A 21,664-nucleotide genomic window follows, 5' to 3' on the forward strand; every position below is an offset into this window, starting at 1 on the left:
CAGTCGCGATTTAGACCCAGTATTTGTTCGTGCCGCGCTGCCCTTTTCGATTATATAAATTCAACACCTCTCATTTGACCAAATGTGGGGATAGAATTCTAATGACTACGATGCTGAATAATCGCTTGGCTAGACGACTTACAGGTGAATAGTTTGAAAATGTAAATACATAGCTAAATCTCTTCTTTTGAGCTGAGGAACTAAAACAAACCTGATGCTCGGTTTGCAGCCGTACTCGTAACGAAAAACGTATTGACATGACAGGAGGAAGAGATATGATGGAATGAAACGAAACAAAATGAAATGTAATGCATGAAATGACACAGAATGCTTGAGTGGACTGAGCGAGATGAAAGGAACCAAATAAGATTAAAAGAATCGGCAGAGGGCGGCTGACTCAGCTGTGTCCTATTAATTGTGGTTCCAACAGGCGATTCCTTTTTTGAGGGACGATGCCTCTTGACCCGGTTCGGTACGGTACGATACGGTGTATATATGTATATATATATATATATATATATATATATATATATATGTATACAAATATATCCCTGATTTACGTGTCTGGCCTTGTTTTTGATTTATCTATGGTTATCTATGGTATGGTTTATCGATCTATCTATTGGCTATGTTTTTGGTTGATTACATGTTATTGGTTTTGGTTTACCACAATCATTTTTCATCTTACGTTTGTAATTTCCAAACATTCCGGCATATTCAAACTAACATGAATTGGTGTCATCGTTGAGCAGCGTGCATCTCCTAAGGTGTGGCAAGGTTATCCTTGTTTGCGAGGTTACCCCGAATCCCCCTGACGAGCGACAGTAACAGACAGGGGGGATCCAGCCGACAGTAACAGACAGGGGTGGATCCAGGATTTCGTCAAGCAAGGGCCACGCTTCGCTGTTGTGCCCCTGGAACGTGGTACCCCTCACGAAAACCCGGGTTTCGGCCATTTCGTTTGGGATTATTATCTTTTAATCGGCCACCTGACTTGCGCCGGAATGGTTCGCCGTGTTTATTCCACGTTGTTTCAAGACGCCGAATTTTCGTCTTTTCCGTTTTATGTTCAGCTTTGACAGAAAGATATGCCAAAGACTAGCAAAAGATACAATCTAACATGCATTAAGAAGAAAATGAAATAAACGAGTACACCGTCCAAGCCGCGGGTGCTATGCAACCAACAATAGTGCATTTTAACGATACTGGTTTCTCGGGTCTTACAAATATGTTGAGGGGCCGGTGGACCGAATGCCAGCGTAAATTACAGATATAACATGACACACACACACACACACCACACACACACACACACACAAAAGAGAAGAGAGAGAGAGAGAGAGAGAGAGAGAGAGAGAAGAGAGAGAGAGAGAGAGAGAGAGAGAGGAGAGAGAGAGAAGAGAGAGAGAGAGAGAGAGAGAGAGAGGAGAGAGAGAGAGAGGAGAGAGAGAGAGAGAGAGAGAGAGAGAGAGAGAGAGAGAGAGATATATATATATATATATATATATATATATATATATATATATATATATATATATATATATTGACATGACATATATGATATGACATATATAGGTTAACCTTGGGGAAGCTCATCATCTCTAGAATCTATCGGCGAAAGCTTATATAAAATAGTTTTAGTCATCCGCGCTTGCAGTCTAGAAGAAATAACACCGGCGTCCGGGGGTGCAGTCTCCGCGGCCCACGACGCGTCAGCCTCGCAGCTAACACCAAGGAAGGTCTACGGGCGGGAAAGAACGACCATGTGTCGCATAGTGGCACTTTCGAACGCTTTATAAAACTAATTGGTTTGCGCGTAGAAGGTATCTCGAGCCATAGGTTTCACTTGTGCGATATTCACATTGACGCTCGGGACGGATTAGCGCGCACAGCAATGCAAACTCATGGCGCAAGGGAATAATGGTTCATGTTGTTGTAGCCGCTAGTCCCGTCTAAAGAATCAACTTCGACATTGCACAGGTTAAGTTTCTGGCCAGGAGCTGAAGGGCATTCCGCCCCAGCCCAGCGGGTGCCGTTCTGGCGATACGGGGACAGAGCCCTCCAGATCGATACGGAGGTCCTCTGTTGGACGTCTGGCACTGGATCGATGCAGGGGCTCTCACTGTTTCAAAAGGATTTCTTCCAGTCGCAGGAGAGTCAAATAATTGGCACAGAGACACCAATTCAGTTAATGGTCGGCTTGAAACGGTGCTTGGGACCCCTCGTTTGGCGCTGGGGCCTCTGACTGACACAGGGCCTTCCACTGCTTTACTGTAAATGTGAGCCCTTGCGTCGCCACTCCTCTTATTTCCTCTTATTGCCAGGAAGGCCCAAACAACGCAAGAGGCCGTTTGACATCCGCGGTTTCATCCCTGCCCCTAATCAGTAAATACGCCCCTTGCCAACCTAGGGCTCATTGCCGACACGGCATCCCCAGTTTGGCGCTGTCGGCCTCTGACCAGCACAAGGGCCCTTCACTATTTCAGGGGCCCTGACTTATGCAAGAGACCTTCCGACTAACATGTTCAGGTTTAGCCCTGCCTCTGCATGTGAACAGGACCCTGTAGGCGGCAAACTGGAATGTAACCGACCCATTTAGACCGTTCGGTACTAGCAGTGCTAACCAGCTGTCTGGCAGGCAGCTGATTAACAACACTAGTACCCGTGGTAGAGGCCGCCACTGTCTTATGGGGCCCCGATCGGTGTTGCCCTTCACGCTCTCCAATCCGGCCCTTGAACGTCGGACCCGGGTGGGTCTATTGTGGTTGCTTGGAATTCGTCGCCTCTTTAGAACGTTTTTGGATCCCTCTGAGGTGCCCCTCTGGAATGGATGCCTCTTGAAGATAAAGGTCATGACGCCCGAGAGAGAGATTTCTGATGCCCCTCCACCAAATAGGCCGATCCAGGATTAATCAGGGTTGAAGGCAAAGGAATTGTGGTGACCTCTAGTTTTGGTGTCCCTTAAAATGAGAGTTTTGGGGATCTCTCTCTCTCTCTATGGCCCGCCTAAATTAAGAGGCCCAGGAAGCCAGTGCTATGGTGTCTGCAATGTCCGGTGGAGTTTGTTTTTGCTTGGTTTTGCTTTGTGCTCTGGCTTGAAGTCTTTCCACAGCAGACGCAAACGTTTTGAAGTCAAATGACATTCTGTCCAATCTTACTCGACGGCAGACTATCATTTCTTCCGATGTTATTTTACTCCCAGCTGAACAATGCAAAAAAACCTGGATGCAACAGAGGTTGTTTTGTCCTCGCTAAAATGCCAACAGATCTGTCCATCACGGGCTTCTGTTGCCTCACCCCTGAAGAGAGCGTCGCGACGTGGCCGTCATTGCATCTGCAACGCATCGTGAACATCTAGCGGCTAGCGATTTTTGCAGATTGCTTACGATGCGGCGTGGTACGAATAAATCGCAAATTTTAGTCCACACTTCATAAATCTGAGATTACGCGTTTTTATTGCCCTCAAGCACCCGCTTCGTTCTGTGATCGAGTGTCCTCATCATACAGGCTATGGAATACCATCATTTTTGTTTGGTGATGCCTGCCGTTTGTGAGTGGTGGGGACCTCTAAGCCTTGATAAATGGGAGGAAAGCTCAAACTCCCTGCGAGTTGGGCCATAGGTTATCTACTCATATATCAGCATAAGTTACCTATCATATACAACTCAGCCTTAGCTGAGTTGGGCTATTAGGTTATCAGTTCCGAATGACCATCTTTATTTTTCATTGCCATATCTAGAGGCTGAATAACAGCGCACCTTTAACAACATTCGTCGTGCGCTGATGCCCAGCTCTCATTGGTATCTATGGCCGTTTGCCGCGCGCCCGGAAGTGCTTCGGTACGAGCTCAGCTCGGCGTGTCATTGGCCCTCCCGACGGGGCCAGAGAGATCCGGCACCTGCAGCGGAAGCAGGCGGCTGACACGAGTCGCCATTGGTCGTCTTGCCTGATTGCGGCTGCGGATGATGTGAGAGGGCGCCGGGGAGGAGTCGAACGTGCAGGGCCGGGCACGCCTCACTCGTACGCCGGCAGCGGCCAGGACGCCCCGACCATGGCCTGCCAGCCACAGACTGGCGGCAGCGCCCAGTGGTGAGTGCTCGGCCTGACTATTCGGGCTGTCGGTGTATTCGCAGGCGTTCTGGTGCATGACGCTGAATGATTTTGTTGAGAAACAGGGAGACTCGTTCGAGAGCTAGTGAATGTACTGCTATCCTTTGCCCGCTAAGGGGCCATCTATATGTTACCCCGCACCAGGCTGAGTGGAGATCTGGCATTTTGTGTTTGGGCATTTGGACCCTACCCACGTTTTTGCGAATAACCAAAACAAATGAAAGGGCAGGCGGCGCTGAAATTTGAAGCATCTGTTCTTTGGTCTTTTAACATCTTTCAAAATTTGGACTTAAACATACGAGGTCCTTGGCCCAGCCTTTAGGTTTAAGATGAGTACAGCTATCCTCTGTCCTACTTAGAAACGATGTTTTGAATTATACCGCTATCATGCGTATTTCGGGTGGTAGATTGCCAAACTGCTTTGGCAGAGGAGACGAGCGACGTTCTTCAAGGCGATGTTCAAATAGACGAAAGGCGAACAGAACATTACGCCTTTCATGCAATCATAATACTCCTTGCTATTGCTGGAGCGGCGTTGACTGACATGCATTGTAAGAAGCTCTCGACAGGTTTTGAGCACGATTTGTCAGCCTGATGAGGCCTGGTACACTGGAATGGAAACCACTTTTTTAGCCAATATGTCAAGCATTGGTCACAGTCACTAAAGGCCTCTCGGTTTCTACCCGCCCATTAGATTGCCCGACTACGTTAACGGAACCGTTTCTACCGCCTCTGAACCAAAAGGCTGCGTACAAAAAGCTGCAGTGTCTCAAGGGGTTCTCAACTCAGTGCTCAGGGTTTCTCAACTACACGGCTAAGCATACAGTCCTGTTGCCACTCCGCTTACTGCTCCTGTGCAGGCTGCTGTCTTTTATGTGGCAGATTGTGCACGCTGCCGTCAACAGCGATACACAGTCAGGAACGGATTTTAAACTGACGCCAATGCTTGCATCACAGCCGAATAGCATGTTTCAGCTGTGGCTCAGGAGCCCTTTTAACACGCAATCATTGTTAGATGGGGACCTGAAGTGGTACCAAACGTGAAGAGCTCAGACAACGGGATAGACGGGAGTGACATCGATAGTTTGTCGAAATTACTGTCAAAATATTTTAGAAATTAGTCCACACACAATTGTGTTGTATTACCACGCACATCATCGTAATTTCGCATTTCCGGTCCATTAGAATTTGGTCCTATGGGACCAAACCCACAAACGTTGACTAAATGACACATGAGAACGAAACAAAAACGCTTTGAAAGTAATATCTACCGGTTATTTGGTAAAACCTGATGAGAAGCAATTCATTTCGCGTCTTGTTTAAGACATCGTTCCCGCATTTTAGAGTAAGATGTCTGCGGCATACCGCGGGGCTAAATAAGATACCAGTATTAATCAACGGTGGCATAAAAAGAGCTAATGCGCCACCAGTCGTGGCCACTCTCATTGCCCGCTGTGACGTCATATACCAGTCTTTGACTATCGTGGAGCGTATTCAGGATAAAGTGCTTCTTCGAGTTATAACGTCGGTACTCGTAGGTCCTTTCATGGTAGTGTATAATTCGACCGGCACCTAAATTGGTCCCGCTGTATTCCAGACACCTAATACTGAAATGCACGGGAATCAAAACAAACAAGAAGCAAAACTCACCACCCTGTCACCATACCTAAAGCCGTCATTTTGAGTTTGTAGATTTGTCATCACTGGACATTCATGAAGTGCCACAAATGCGAAATAACGACAAGTACGTTGTGAGAAAATAGATTTGTCATCACTGGACCAGTTCATAAGTGCCACAAATGCGAAATAACGAGCAAGTACGTTGTGAGAAAATGGAAAGGGATCTGCGCCATCCGGAATGAAAAATTACGGTTATTTTGGCGCCGCTGCTCCGAATAAAAACCTTTGTTTTGCTCCTGCTTATCCAATTATCTTTAGCATCTCGAATTTGGCACCAAACCAGGTCCCTATCTAAACAACGCAAGCATAAAAAGTACTTGTGTGACCTAGCTTAACTAGGAGTACACACAAACGTGACCGAGTTTGACTGATTTTCTGCCACAGAAATTACTTTCTCGCATGTATTCGCAAGCAGGGACATGCACAGATCACGTTGATAGCCGTACGTGTCTGGCCTGCACCGTGAGACACGGCCACATTTACATCTCCTTCCATCCAGTTAAAGATGAAGACCCCTTGTCTAAAGTCGGGGTGAGCCCTCATTAGTGCACAGCAGCAGGGAGGTACAGCATCTGATTGACAACATTACACATGTTATAAGGCTAGCACTATTCGCTCATGGCTACGCCATTTCCAGTTTGTGTGAATTCATCCGTTTGATCTGAAATACATGCATACCGCGCATGTCATTAGGTAACTCAATATGTGTTATCCTAAATCGAATTGCGTACTAAGCCATGCGTGTCACATACCGTGTATGATTAGACGCCAAATAATATGACCTCGCATGTCACTGGGGGAGCGCCGGCTAAGTGAGGCGTTCATAGCTGGCATGCTTTCGGACGGCATATGGGTAGAGGGTGGCGTAAAACTCGCGTGTATTGCCAAGGGTAGGTAAAAATCCTTAAAAAATCGAACCTTATAGAAAATGCGAGTTTTGTGCATACTGGTACTGCATTACGCATATATGCAGTGGTCCGATCACTTCTAAAAAAAGAGGATGGCAAGCCAGAGCACTTAAGCGTGTTGCGCAGGACAAGTCGCAATAGTCCTCTTTTTCACTTTTGTACACGTTTCTTGGTTCTAGTTCTATGATATTTAAGCCGGGAATTGTCCAGGATCCAAAGCATGTCACTTTCCTTTTTTGACAACTGTTCTTTTATTATTTCTTTCGTGGTTTCAAAGGTATTTATTACCACTTCCCCAGCAATCAGTCGCGAAGCGTAGGACTAGGGACTTAGGCGACCATGGTGCACATACAGAGACATTAAAAGTGATAAGCGTTTGCGCACCAAATGTGTACATGTGTGCACAAACCGTAAATGTACATGTGTGCACATACCGTAAATGTACATCTGTATGCGTGGTGATAGCTATGCATCAATCAGTTATATATTGGCGTCGCGCGACTTGAGATGTGTCGCCATGGGCGTCTTTAAAAGGCGAGTTTGAAGCATAACCTGAGTGGTGATTACACAGTTAATACTACGGATTGATTGATTGAAGATTGAATTGAAGATCGGAAGATTGAAGATTGAATATTGTATCACTAGGGAACGTTGTGCTTATGTTTTTACACATAGAGTAAGTTGCTTCGCAAGAAAGCTGAATGCCTTACGATGCGTGGACTGAAGGCGTTCATCTGTACTCTTTCATTTTTTGCCGTGATTGCCACGGATTTAGCCCTTTTGAACAGTGTTTGCTTTGAAACCACTGCCAGCTGGGTTTCGGCTGCTCAGGTGGGAATTATGGATTTACATAGGTAATAGGAATGCCCATTTGTTGTCTAGATGCCAGAAGTCATGGCAATCATATCAGTCCATGATTAACAGTAATCCTGTCAATAACGTACTGCCGATACATTGTATCAGCGATACAGCGTATCCTATGCAAAGCTACACAACATACACCACCCGACATCTTGGAAGAAAGTTTGCACCTCGCTAAGATTCTTAGCTGGAACATGCCGAATGCTTTGTAGTATGTACATGTGTACTTCCCTGTGACTTCATACAGCATTCAGATTTTACTAGTCATACCGTAAGTCCTTAAACACACATTTACACCGATCACCTTAGTTTTCAACGATGTGCAAACATATTTTTCGCGCTCACTCCAAGCCGCGTACACATATGCGGCCGGAAGAACACTGAAAGATAAAGGGAGCTGCTATGCGTCAGCTAAGTGGCACAAGATTGCAGTCCGTCGCATAGGTTTGGAATACATCGCCCTGATACTAGTTGGACATGGTTCAACTCACCCCACTTTCTCCTAAAAGAAGGTAATTTTTCCCATGATCTGATCGCGGTGTTCTCGTGATTGTGTGAAAAATGCAAAATTTCAATCCACTTAATGCAATCAAATCATTTTTTTCACCAGCTGAAATTATCTCCATTTGTGACACAATCATTAGCAAATTACGATGAAATATGTATCAAGGGGGATTATTACCTTTCATCATCATGTTTCTCACAAAGCGCAAAAATAGCTGAGAGCAACCTTGCCATTGCTCATTCAACAAACATATGCAAAGTGCGCTTGCCGAATCCTCCTGATCGCGTGTGCACGTCGAACAATCAAGGTCGAGGTCGAGGGCGTATAGCCTTAATACACGTCATCAATATCGCCCCTCTCTCCCTCCTCTCTCTCTCCTCTCTCTCTCTCTCTCTCTCTCTCTCTCCTCTCTCTCCTCTCTCCTCCTCTCTCTCTCCCTCTCTTCTCTCTCTCCCTCTCTCTCTCCTCCCTTCTCTCTCTCATCTCCTCTCTCTCACTCTCTCTCTCTCCTCCTCTCTCTCTCTCCCCTCCCTCTCTCCTCCTCTCTCAATCTCTCTCTCTCCTCTCTCCTCTCCTCTCTCTCTCTCTCTCTCCTCCTCTCCGCTCCTCTCCTCTCTCTCTCTCTCTCCTCTCACTCCTCCTCTCCTCTCTCTCTCTCTCTCTCTCTCCACTCCCACCAGAGAGGGATCCCTCCTCGCCCTCCGGACACATTGGCATAGCGCTATCGGTGTGATTTCAAAGTCACTCACCTGTGCTCCCCGCCGCAGCCGGCTCTCCCCGACACTTTTCCACACGTGCCGTCAGCCCCGGCCTGGCCCTGACTGGGCTCAGAGCGAAGCAGCGACCCTTGACCCTCCGCTTCCGCGGCCTCCGTCCTCAGTCAACAAGAGCAGATCCTCGCCGACATCTCGGGCCACGCGCGGCCGGGCGAGGTGCTGGCTGTTTGGGGCCGAGCGGTGAGTGGCTGAGCCGGGCGACGAGAACGGCAGACCTCAGGCATGGCCTGACGCTCACTGCCGGACTCTGCAGTCCGTCCATCACGTCGTGTCGCGGATCCGTGCTGTCCAGTGGTGTCTTACATAAGAGACTGAGTGACAAGCAGCTGACCTCCACGTCTTTTTGGATGCATGAGCACAGGTCTTTATGCTCGCTGTTTGCGCACAGCTCCTGCATTATCACAGCTTGTGCAGCGTAGGGTTTGCAATATTACAGTCAGCATGCTGCCAAGGACTGTCTGTGTACACTCGCTTCCATCCTGCCCAGGTTCGGGGAAGACAACGTTGCTGAACGTGCTGTCTGGCCGGCTGAAACCGGACTCGGGAGAGATCCTGCTGAACGGGGAGCCGCTGACGAAGCGACTGAAGCGCAGTGTCTGCTACGTGCTCCAAGAAGACATATTTTTCGCGAACCTCACCCTAAGGCAAACCCTGACGGTAAGAAAGCCGCCTGCGTACTCCGACCACTGCACACTAAAGGGGAGTTGACTTAATCAGCACAGCGTGGGATGCTGTTTTGCTCTGCACTCCTAAAACACTATGCTGATATCAAACCAGATGCACCCCATTCAGTTAAATACAGGTTTGCACAACGCAAGAGAGCAGCATCTGGAGGGTATGTATACATGCTAAATGTCTGACTTTGCTCATGCAATTCCTACCACCATTGCTTCCGTTAGGGCATTGCAGCCAGGCATCACAGCTGATTTTCTCTTACCTCGCCGCCGAATGCCACGGGCTGGCACGAGGCGATGCCACAGAGCGAGGCGATTCGCGTTATTATCCTCGGGCAACACAGCCCATTATCTCATTGGCAATACGGCCCACCATCCGCCGTACGTCCGGCGAGCTTGCGCGGCCTCGCGATCCCCTGCGCTGTGGGTTTATGTCCTGCCGGTCGGAGAGGCAGCGGGGTCGGCACTGACAAACGTCACCATCTGGGCCGCTTCGGATTGGATTGGGGTTTATCAGAGCGCTGACTCACATCAGCCGCGTACGTGCTATCACACGGTAGTTAACCGAAGGTAACCAAGGAAGGCAACACAAAGGTGAAGGAAGACAAAGGGCAAGAAAACAATGCAGCAAGCATCTGCCGCCATTTACATATTCTCGTTTATCCTGCATCCTCCTCGCGACTACCCGTTTATCTGAAGCAAGCTGCGCTGTGCCAGCCATGAGTGGGCTTAAGTACCCCTCGGCGGGGCCCCGTCCGAGCGCCAATCGGGGTCTGGTCGGAAGGGCTCTACCGAGTCAAACCACAACCAAAACACACAGCACGCAACGAAGCGTATACAAGACGAAACGCTCGCGCCGCACACCGATGTGACGCAGCTGCGGCAATCCTGGCAACAAGCCGTGTAGTGAGATCCAAAGCACGCTTGAGCCCAGAGGCTATGCGCCCTAATCCAAAAACAAGACAAGACGAGATCCAGGCAAACGGTCGCGAAAGCCTGTCATGACTTCGCGCACCACCGCTGTCGCTACCGGTCAGGCGACACAGCGGCGTGTGATCTTTCAGACATCTCTAACTTATGGTATAAGAGGCGCTGCATATAATTTGACTTAACATGCGCCCGGGTGGCCGGCTGGATACCCTTCGCTCGGGTGTGGGGTCAATTTGACCCGCTGAGATCTTAGGAAATAAGGGGGCTAGAGAACAAAATGATAGCGCTTGTTGACCTGCATGTGAACTCACTTAGGTAAAAGTTTTAGGTCCCTAGGTCATGACGTTCTGGTCGAATAAGGTCAAACAAGGGTCAAATCAGTGGTTGGTCCTTCAAAGTCCCCAGAACTTAGATGATTGTTCTTAACAAAGTCCATACGCTCATTTAAGGCCGGTAACCTTGTTTGACCATTTGAAGGTCATCGTGACCAAAATTTTACAAGACCGCTTTGGAATGCGCATTTGAATAAGCGACAAAGATTACGCTAGGCGGTATATTTCTTAAAAAAACACGTTGACCTGAGTAATCTGGGCCAGTGACCTATTCTGAACTTAAACAGGTTTATGCAAGATGTAGAAGGCGGTTTCTGTTATCAATAAATTTGAAATGAGCACTAGAATAGAACTACTCACACAGCAAGCCCTAGAGTATAAACAGGTTGGTTCTGACCTTGGTCTGACGTTCATACCTGACCATAGGTCAATTTCACCTGCTCATTTAAGTGTTGTGTTGCCTAAGAGGGTGTCTCAGAGATGTATACTTCATCCAACACTCCGTTGTTGCATGAGATAGAACGATACGCCAAAATTGACTTCGCTGAAACCATAGCCTAACTTTGACCTGTCATAGGTCAGCGACTTCGCAAGGTACATCTATATTTTCAATACGAAACAATCCGCTCTCCAATTATCTACAGCTACGCAAAGTTTGGTGCAGTTACGCCCCGCCGTTCGTAAACCATTTAAAAAACCTTGGGGATGAATTTGAGCACCTCACCCAAGTGCGTGTTAAAATATAAGGAAGCCATTAGTGCAGGTGGGAAATTGAAGCGTTGAAGGGATCGAACGACATTTCTTTATGCTGATCCAGGCATTGTTCGATGCCTGTCGCCGGCAGCTGAAGATAATTTTACCGATCTTTCTGGCTTTTGATCGTGATTCAAAGGTCTCCAATAGTTGAATCTGGTCCACCCATAGCAGACAATAAAGTGCACTTCTGAACTCTACACGGGAAACAGCTACTTGGAAACAAACCATTTTTAGAGCTTTTAATCCGTTCAAATGATGCTACTGTAGTAAACTTTATGTTTTTGCAACCACCACGCAAATTAGCATGACATAAAATGAGTAGCAGTATGTGATTTATGGTCGTTCGGAACGAGAAGATATCGTGACCATGGATAATTTGATCTGTCAGTGACGTTTATTGGCTATATATTCATGTAGTTATAAATTTATCCCGCTTCATTCCTGTCATAAACACTTAACCGTGGCAGGTATGCCACTGAATACTAAAAAAGACCAAGTTTTGAAAGGACAGAATCCAGGTCCGGATTAAGTAGCCAACGGCCGAGAAGAAATCAAGAATGGTGTACGTTAGGTAAATTCATATTCGGGATCGGCCCTATCAAAGAAATTCACCCCTCTCAAAATTCCTTAAAGAAAGACTCTGAGTGGAATGCTCTGTCTGTGTTCCATGTCCTTGAGCCCTGGCCTCCAGGTGAGCAGTGTGCGTGTGTTGCTGTGTGCCGAGCAGTACGTGGCCCAGCTGCGGCTGCCTGAGCGGCTGAGCCGGGCCGAGAGGGAGCGTCATGTCGACCACATCATCAGCAGTCTGGAGCTGGACCAGTGTCAGCACACCCGTGAGTACCGGCGCTGCCCCCTCCCCCTCCTTCATCCCCTCCTCCACGCGTGCTCCCACTGAGGCCGCATGGGATGCTGGGAGCACACCACCTCAGAGGACGGGGCGGGTGCAGGTGGCCCTCTCAGAGCACCGGGCGGGTGAAGGTAACCTCCTCAGAGCACCGGGCGGGTGAAGGTAGCCTCCTCAGAGGACCGGGCGGGTGCAGGTGGCCTTCTCAGAGGACCGGGCGGGTGCAGGTGGCCACCTCAGAGGACCGAGCGGGTGAAGGTAGGCTCCTCAAAGGACCTGGCGGGTGCAGATGGCCTCCTCAGAGGACCGGGCGGGTGCAGGTGGCCACCTCAGAGGACCGGGGCGGGCACAGGTGGCCCGCTCAGAGGATCGGGTGGGTGCAAATGACCTCCTTAGAGGACCGGATTGAGTACAGGTGGCCTCCTCAGAAGACCGGAGCTGGTGCAGGTGGCCAATTCAGAGTAAGCATCAGAACATATCGGACAGATGTACACTTATCTCTGCTAGAATGGAATCTAGTTGAGGAAAACCTTTAACAGCGTACCTATGATCCCATGGAATGACTGCACTGGTCTTGAAAACAGGTGACAAGCGGACCATCGCATTTACATGGCAAAAGTCGCGTAAGAGATTTGGATGGAAGAAGAGGGATTTTTTTGCATGTACCTTTGTCTTGTGTTTAGCAAATTGTGTGACGAAAAAGGCCCCCATTATGAAAGCTTAGTAAAGGTTAAGTATTACATGCATGCTAATGGTCTCTATTCGTGATAACAAAAGAAGCCTTCATATTTGTGCTGACAAGACTGTGACACACTTCACCTGTAACTTTCAGAAATAGGGGAGTACATGAAAGGCGGCCTGTCCGGAGGCGAGAAGAAGAGAGCCAACATCGGCTGTGAACTGCTAACTAATCCATCTATCATGCTCCTCGATGTGAGTTTAATGAGCAATGATGCGCCGAACTCAGAAACCGTAAGCACAACAATGATAACTCATGGCTAGATATTCACATTACTGCGGACTGGCAGGCGAGGCCCTATATGTCGCAGCAGTGTACTGGAGGCGATAACGAGTAACTCATACACTGTCTGTGCCGGTGAGATCTTCCTTGACCCCTCCGAGCACGCGCTCCCGCCCTGACCTCTTCCTTCGAGCCATGAGCGCGTGCCAGTGACATTCCCCTCAGCGGGACCAGCGCGCTGCCTAATGCCGGCGCTCTCCTGACCGGCGGCACGACCCAACAGGAACCGAGCACCGGCCTGGACTCGAGCGCCACCTACAGCCTGATCCGAAACCTCAAGGACTACGCCGTCAAGGAGCGCAAGACGATCGTGCTCACCGTCCACCAGCCTTCTTCGCAGGTGTTCCACACGTTCGACAAGCTGCTGCTCCTCTGCGACGGGCAGGTGGGCACTGTTGGTGGTAATACAAATGATGGTCAGCTGGCGTCCGCACCGAGCTCACTTCGCACAGCATACCAGTTTTACAACGCGGCTGTGAGGATATGTTCAGCACCCTGGTCTTACTCAGGAGAGCTCTGCACCGCTCGTTACCAGTCCAAGGTCGGCAACAGCAGACCTGCGAGTTGTTGCCCATTTTCGTCGCCTCACTGTTAGGGGGTTCATTTCAAGCGGGACCGCCACATAGCCAGGGCCGACCCATTAGCAGACGCCAGTGAATGACCAGGCGAACTGCTCGGCGTACCGGACGGACCTGGCCGGCCTTCAGCCTTAGGTCTGATGACGAGGTGTCTGTCCCCGTGTCACGTGACGACGAGCCCAGCGCCTCCGACTCGGACGTCACCAGCCTGCGACGCTCACTCGCTCACAGATGGCCTACTTCGGCGAGGCTGTCGACGTGGTGAACCACTTCGGCAGTCTTGGTCTGTTCATCCAGCGCCACTACAACCCCGCCGACTTTGCCAGTGAGTGCAGCGCCGCGGTGGCGCGCTCTGCTCGGTAGCCTGAGGCGCCGATAGTCACCGAACTCGTGCTCCCCAGATGGATGAGCCCTGCTGCTGCTGGCGATTGCTGTTTAAACACGTGTGTCGACTTAATGCTGGGATTCGGAAAGAAAGGCTGCCTTTAAGGCATGGTGCGGCTCGAGAGAACCTCCTGTGATGTGCCCAGCTGCCCGGCAGGTGGCGAAATGTCACATTAGGCAGAGCCGGAGCGCGATTCAGCGCCAGGGCCATCGAGATAGACCCTGGACATTGTCTTCAGATGGTCTGTCTGCTTCCAGTTTAGGCTAACGGCCCGATTTGCTCATTGTGGATGTCCGCAGCTAGTCTGTCGGCTGAGGTGCTGTAACTGATGGTTTATAAGTTTCAGATTGAAACCCCTTAGAGCTTGCATAGCTACACACTCCACTTACACACTCCACTGAACATTTTAAGATATTAAGACATATTGTACTGCAAGTCCTGAAGGAAGGAGCCATTATTGATGCGTTTTATAATTGGGTACAGTTTACCACCACGGCGACTTGCAACCAATGTTGGGTTGGTGTTTGGCTCATCGTATGAGTCGCATAATTACCGTCTGACTGCCTAGCGTCTGATGTGGATGTAACCTATGGCACAGCGAACCCTAGCTTCTGATCTGATGTTCCCCAGTGGAGCAGGTGAAGCCGTCATCACCCAGTCGACAGCTGGTGTTATCGGCGGCGGCGGCGGCGGCGGCGGCAGAGACTCGTCTGCTCACCCGGCCAGAGACGCCCTACTCCAGCACGGACAGCCTGAGGTCCGGGGGGTCCGTGGACTCTGGTGAGCGGCCACCTCCTGACGCACTGCGGTCCTGGGGTCCTAGTGAGCGGCCACCTCCTGACACACTGCGGTCCCGGGACTCTGGCGAGCGTCCACCTCCTGACTCGCCACGGTCCCGAGACTCTGGTGAGTGGCCACCTCCTGACACAATGCGGTCCCCGGACTCTGGTGAGCGCCATCTCCTGACATACTGCGGCCCCGGTTTTGGTGAGCGGCCACCTCCTGACACACTGCGGTCCCGGGTCTCTGGTGAGCGGCCACATCCTGACTCCCCGCGGTCCCAGGACTCTAGTGAGCAGCCACCTCCTGACACACTGCAGTCCCGGGACTCTGGTGAGCGGCCACCTCCTGACACACTGCGGTCCCAGAACTCCGGTGAGCGGCCACCTCCTGACTCGCCGCGGTCCCGGGACTCTGGTGAGCGGCCACCTCCTGACACACCACGGTCCCGGGGCTCTAGTCAGCGGCCACCTCCTGACACACTACAGTCCCGGGACTCTGGTGAGCGGCCACCTCCTGACACACCACGGTCCCGGGGCTCTAGTCAGCGGCCACCTCCTGACACACTGCAGTCCCGGGACTCTGGTGAGCGGCCACCTCCTGACACACTGTGGTCCCGGGGTTCCGGTGAGCGGCCACCTCCTGACACACTGTGGTCCCGGGGTTCCGGTGAGCGGCCACCTCCTGACACACTGCGGTCCTGGGGCTCTAGTGAGCGACCATCTCCTGACACACTGCAGTCCCGGGACTCTGGTGAGCGGCCACCTCCTGACTCGCCGCGTTCGCGGGGTTCTGGTAAGCGGCGACCTCCTGACACTTCCTGTCGCTGCTGTGATGACGTCACACGGTGCACCGCCCGCACAGCGTGCCCATGAGGTTTGCACGTAGATTGCAACGTGTTTTATATCAGCTGTCATATATGGATTCATACGCCCGTTTCAGATAGCCTGTATACACTTGTGTATGGTTTGCAAGCGGCTCATGTTTGTGCATGAGTTTACTCGATTCAAACATATCCGTTGAAGTCGTTCGCCACGCTCCACAAGACAAGTGTTTTGTGTCGTTGGTCCGGTACCGTTGTGTGAGACGAGCGCTCCATCACCGGACAGAGGGGAATGGGCGGAACATCTCGCGGCTGTGAGCGGAGTCCGTGCCGGTCATGCAGCACCGCCCGCGACACCAGGTCCGTGCCGCTTGTGACACGACGCTCTTCATTACCGGGCAGAGGGGGAACGGGCGGGACATCTGCGGCTGTGAACGGAGTCCGTGCCGATCAGGCAGCCCCGCCCACGACCCAGGTGACGTCCGGGGACGCTGCGGCCACGGCGCGTCACGGCAGGCGGCGTACCACCTGCATATCGTCATCGAGCCGAAATGTTGGAGGCCTGAAGCCAGGTGATCAGTCTAGGCACTGATCCAGGTGTCTAGACAGGGGCTTTCGACTCGTGCGTACGGCAGCTGGGCACATGTTGTACGCGGATATCGAAGAGGGAAGATACGAAATGGAGCATTTTGCTAGGCAAATATCGGCCATAGATGGAGTGACAATAGGCTCATTAGGGATGGGAGCCCTTATCAAGGATTGGACATATGACATTCATGCGTCATCTTTGATTCGGATGTCTATGTCACCGGGACTGTAAACGTGGTCAGAATCAGCAGCGTTGAAAATGCATACCACCAAACATCGTAGCTTTACAAACATAGCGACCTGGCCAAAGACCGTAATCAGCCACACACCTAGAGGACCAAACGTGACAAAGCTGGAGCTTCCACGATAACAAGGCCAAGACATAAGTCAAGTCGTGATAAAGTGCCGATTTTGTTTGGTGAATCGAGCGAGGTCGTGACACAGAGCGTTTGGCAGGAGCAGGAAGCGACGTCGACAGCGGCACCTCCAGCTGGTCGAACGTCACCCAGAGTCAAGCAAGGGGTGGAGAAGCTCGACCCCCGACCGCTGGCCGACCAGCTTCTGGACACAGCTGAAGGTAGGCGCGGTTTGGGGGTCATGTCATGTCTGGTGGATGGCCTGGCGGGCCCAGCAAGTGGATGGAACTGATATATGTATTGTGGTGAGAGATACTTGCGTATATCGGAGTCATGCTTAAACATTCGTCGTTGAACAGGACTCAGCTTCACATGCATTTTCAACCGGCGGCCTGCATTCTCATTAGAGGAACCTTTTCGCCAATGAAAGTCGCTTAAAGCATTTGAGTGCCATCACGTTCTCTGTTGACTAGAATCTCACATTTAACAAGGCCGTGCATTGAATTGGAATCACCCAGTAACTCTGGATGACTGAGATTCGGAGTCGGTAAGTAGCGATAGAGTTTTTGGTGACGGTACTCCTGCCCACTTACGCTTCGCTGTTGCATGACGTTCTAGGTGTTGAACCGCCCTCACCTGACCTGAGATGACCATGACCCGAACCCTCGGCGTGAGTTGACCTGACTGATAACCGTGAATGGCCTGACTGATACCTTGACCTGATCTGACTGATACCGTGCCCGTGGCTTGACTATGCGGTGACTTATGTCAATCCTAACCGTTCCACTATAAAATATTTTTCCGTGCCCAGACATTCTCCGCCGTCCTGCCCTGCTGACGCCTGCCCTGTCCTGCCCTGACTGTCCGCAGCCGCAGCCCCGACTGGTCTAACCTTGGTCTGACCTTGGGCTGACCTGACCTGCAGTGACTTGATGTGACCTGACACTGACTTGACGGTCCGGCAGGTGCTGACAGCGCGGAACGTTCACGAGGCGCGGCCACGCGTGCTGAGCCAGCTGAACCTGTTGCTGACGGTGGTGCTGGCGCTGCTGGCCGGCCTGGTCTGGCTGCGCAACCGAACGCTCCGAACATGCTATCGCTGACTTCCAGGGCTGGATCTTCTTCTCTCCACCAACTACTGGATGCTCTTCTCACTGTTTGGTGCACTCTTTGCCTGTAAGTGGGCTTCGGTTCACGTATTACATAAATGCGTGATTGACATCTGTTTTTTCGACCAAGAGTTATTGCCATGGGTGCTATAAAACTCGATGACAACTGAGCACTGTAGACGAATGCGTGTTGATTCAGCATTCCCTTACTGAGGGCCTACTGAGGTATTCCATTACCGCGCCGCATCATTTTCATGCTACGTTTCAGATATCCAAAGTGTAAAGTAAGCAAACCAGACACTTCGGGCCGTTTCCACATTTTCTACGAAATGCTGCAGAGAACTTTCCACAAGCTCGTGCCGTTGATACTATTCAGTGGCAACATGACAGACCCACTGCTATATTGGTTGATGTCAAAAACGATGTTTGCATGCCGAATGAACTCGCCATCCCGATTTAATCATAGACAACACATCGCCTCGCTTGCATACCAAGTTAGGCCATCATGTTGTCTTGTCATGACATGACTTGTCATGTCATCTTGACTATCATATTTCCCATGTTGCCCGAATGTGCCGTTGCCTGCCGGGCCCGTGCTGCCCTCCGCTGCGGTCGCCGCCTGGCTATCACTGCCGCCTGATAACGTGCCGTGGGCGCCAGTGCCCTCGCAGCAGAAAGTGGTGAACAAGGAGCGGGCGTCTGGGGCGTACCGGCTGTCGGCCTTTTACCTGGCACGGCTGGCTGGCGAGCTGCCGCTGCTGCTGGCGCCACCTGCCCTCTACTTCGTCATCTCCTACCCCATGCTGGGCGCCAGTTCGCCGCTCACGTTCGGTCTTCTTCTTCTGCTCCTGCTGCTCAACAGTGTGGTGGCAGAGGTGAGACCGCCGCCCTCGCTCCAAAATGCTAGGTCGAGCAGCGACTGGTCTGAGCGCGTTATTGGTTACGGCGCGTGTGTTTCAGCGGGTGATCTGGATTCAGCGGGTGGTGGTGTATGCCCGGCGTTAGTTGGTGCAGTAGTTTGTCTGGATTATGCTGATACCAAACCGGACATATTAAACTAGGTCTATTAATACTGACGCCGACGTCTTTATAACATTCCGAGGCTGCTTTCGGGCCAGCAGCCCCGTGTCAGCAGCTAGGGGCGTAATTTCATGAAATGAGTTTGTGGGAGGGGTGGGGGGGGGGGAGGGGGAGGGGGGGAGGGGGGGGGAGGGGGAGGGGAAGGGGGAGGGGGAGGGGGGAAGGGGAGGGGGGGAAGGGGGGAGGGGGGGGGGGGCTGAACACTGGAAAATGTAGTCTTCCCCAAAATATGCCAACGAAGAGGTTTCTCCCTAGATTTAAGCCTACTTTCTTGCCAAAGTTGGGGGCTGGAGGCCAAGTTGAGTGGGAAGGGGGAGGGGCTGAATCCCCCAGCTCAATGCAAACTACGACAGACGCCTGCAATCCCTCGTTGGTTTTTACTTAACGCATGTATTGGGTTTCACCTGGTGTGTACCGACATTGCGATGGCCATGCGCAGCGAGGTAACAAGCAGCTGCACACCCCACGACGTCCCCTCCCCCCCCCAGACGGTTCCTGTCCCGGCTCAGACCCGCTCCCCCCTCTCTCTCTGGTCCCGCAGAGCGTGGGTTTATTTGTTGGCGTAGCCTGCATGGACCTCCAGGTGGGCAACACGGTGGGCGCCATCTTCACGTGCGGTGCCCAGCTGTTCAGCGGCTTCCTTTCCACGCACATCCCCGGCTGGCTCGGCTGGATGCGCTACCTGTCTGTGGTCTTCTACGCCTACCAGAACATGCATATCGTCGAGTTCGGCAGTGGCGCGCCGTTCAGTACGAGCGCCGTGCTAGCACTGCGCTTCTGTTGACGTGGTAAGCTTGCTGAACTTGCTTACGCGGCAAAGGCCGACAAGGATCTTGTTCTGCTCAGTGCTCTGCTCAGTGCGAGTGCACTCAAGTTTGTGCGTGACATCAAAGCCCATCAAGACATTAAATGTCGTCTCGGTTTGTTCATGTTCTTGACCAGCCCGCGCCCTGGTTGGTCTGCATATCGACGGCAGCAGGTCCTCTCATACTGTGAGACAGACGGGCCTGCCCACATGTACTACGCATGTGCGTAATACTGTACGTACATCCATAGCCTCCACGTTCCTAGTCAATTTTTCTGTTCCCTAGATGCGCGTCGGAGAACTCTAAGTTCCAGGCCTGCGCGACAGGCGGCGCTACCTTCATCCCAGTGGAGGACCTGCTGGCGCATCGCGGCGGCCACTTGCCATTCTGGGCTAACCTGCTTGCGCTAGTCGCTTTTATGGTTCTGTTCCGTGTGCTGGGATACGTGGGGCTGCGCTGCTTCCGTGTCCCGACACACTAGGGTCGACGGTGAGCATTGGCGCGCTCTGTCCGAGGGAGAGCGTCGATCTCACGGTCGGTCTTCCGCCGCCGCACCGCCCAGGTCGCTGGGGCGCCTGACAGCCTCGAGCATGGCTGCAGTCACGGCCGCGACATGGGCGCATACGGCACGTCATCCCGCAGCATAGCCCGTGCCCCCTGGCGGGTCAAGGACCTGGTCTCGGCAGGATAACGATGGGAGCGGGATTAGTGATGACGTAGACAGTGGCGACGTGAAGATTGCGGTAGGCAAAAAGTCAGAGCACGCCTGATTGTAGGGAGTGGTTCCCGACCCCGTTTCTTGCTTTGCACCCATTGCATGAGGCGCTTATGTTGTGTTAAGTCGTGGTTCCTGATAAGACTACGCTTCTGTATGCGACCAAGTGTTTGTATTCACCCCAACTGGTGTCCGAAGACTACTGGATATGTGCGTACAAGTACAGCCGTCTGTGTGCGAGAGCTTACGGCTTTAACGTTCCTGTTGTATGACACTTATTACTGTAAGACTTTGCATTAGGACGTTTTTGAGATACATGTGCGATTACGATCGTGCAAGTTGGCCAGATGATTTGAAATCTACTGGAGAGGGGCATGGGCCCATCTGAATTTGCATCGATGATTTGTTAAGTGTCGCGTAGGCAATCAGATGCTATGTACCAAATGTCATCGACCGTCCTCAGTGTTACTCACTTTCAGAAAGATGTTCATGAACTCGTGCCTGCGCTTCCAAACATAGGCCACAAATACATATTTGCACAACTGTATCTCGGTTTTTTATTCACCTTTTCTGGGGAGGTCGGGCTGATGGCAAAAAAGTGGGAAGCATATGTGATAGTGGAGATACGATACCAGCAGCCCCGCCCCATGGCGAGGCCGTTACGGTCTTGAACCAACCTCGTCCATCGTCAACCGGCCCATCCATCACTCAAGCGCACAAAACATGTATCCAGATAAATTCGAAATATTATATTAGAACTAAATGGGAAATTATGTATTTTACGTCCCGGTTTGAGCAGTCTTTTTTTTCTTAAAGAGTGGGATAGGCTCTGGCGTAGTAATACCGTTTCAATTATAATGCGATTAATCCTAACTTAACCTTATCTCCCGTCCCAACCAAAGCACAAGTCGAGAGCATTGACACCAACGACAGATTACTTCTGCGGATCTGACTTTCAGACCTCGATGCGCCGACATTTAAACATCATTTAAGTTTTTTACATATATTTAGAGTCATATCCACTGCAAAGGTTCTTTAACTTTGTAG

The 21,664-nt window shown here is 51.2% G+C and overlaps 1 protein-coding gene across 1 annotated transcript; it reads left to right on the plus strand.

Annotated features, from left to right (window-relative positions):
* The first annotated feature begins 5,909 nt into the window (after positions 1–5,909).
* LOC119098176 (ABC transporter G family member 14-like) lies at positions 5,910–19,880 on the plus strand. Its single transcript, XM_037221104.1, is given in 14 exon segments — positions 5,910–5,927; positions 8,945–9,020; positions 9,328–9,497; positions 12,260–12,365; positions 13,209–13,309; positions 13,621–13,782; positions 14,207–14,300; positions 14,991–15,182; positions 17,061–17,128; positions 17,873–17,980; positions 17,982–18,032; positions 18,035–18,083; positions 18,677–18,891; positions 19,638–19,880. Coding segments are annotated over 14 exon segments (1,653 nt in total).
* The last annotated feature ends 1,784 nt before the right edge of the window (positions 19,881–21,664 follow it).

This window comes from Pollicipes pollicipes, unplaced genomic scaffold (genome assembly GCF_011947565.3).
Source record: "Pollicipes pollicipes isolate AB1234 unplaced genomic scaffold, Ppol_2.1 Scaffold_4740;HRSCAF=5597_pilon_pilon_pilon, whole genome shotgun sequence".
Lineage (NCBI taxonomy): Eukaryota > Metazoa > Arthropoda > Thecostraca > Pollicipedomorpha > Pollicipedidae > Pollicipes > Pollicipes pollicipes.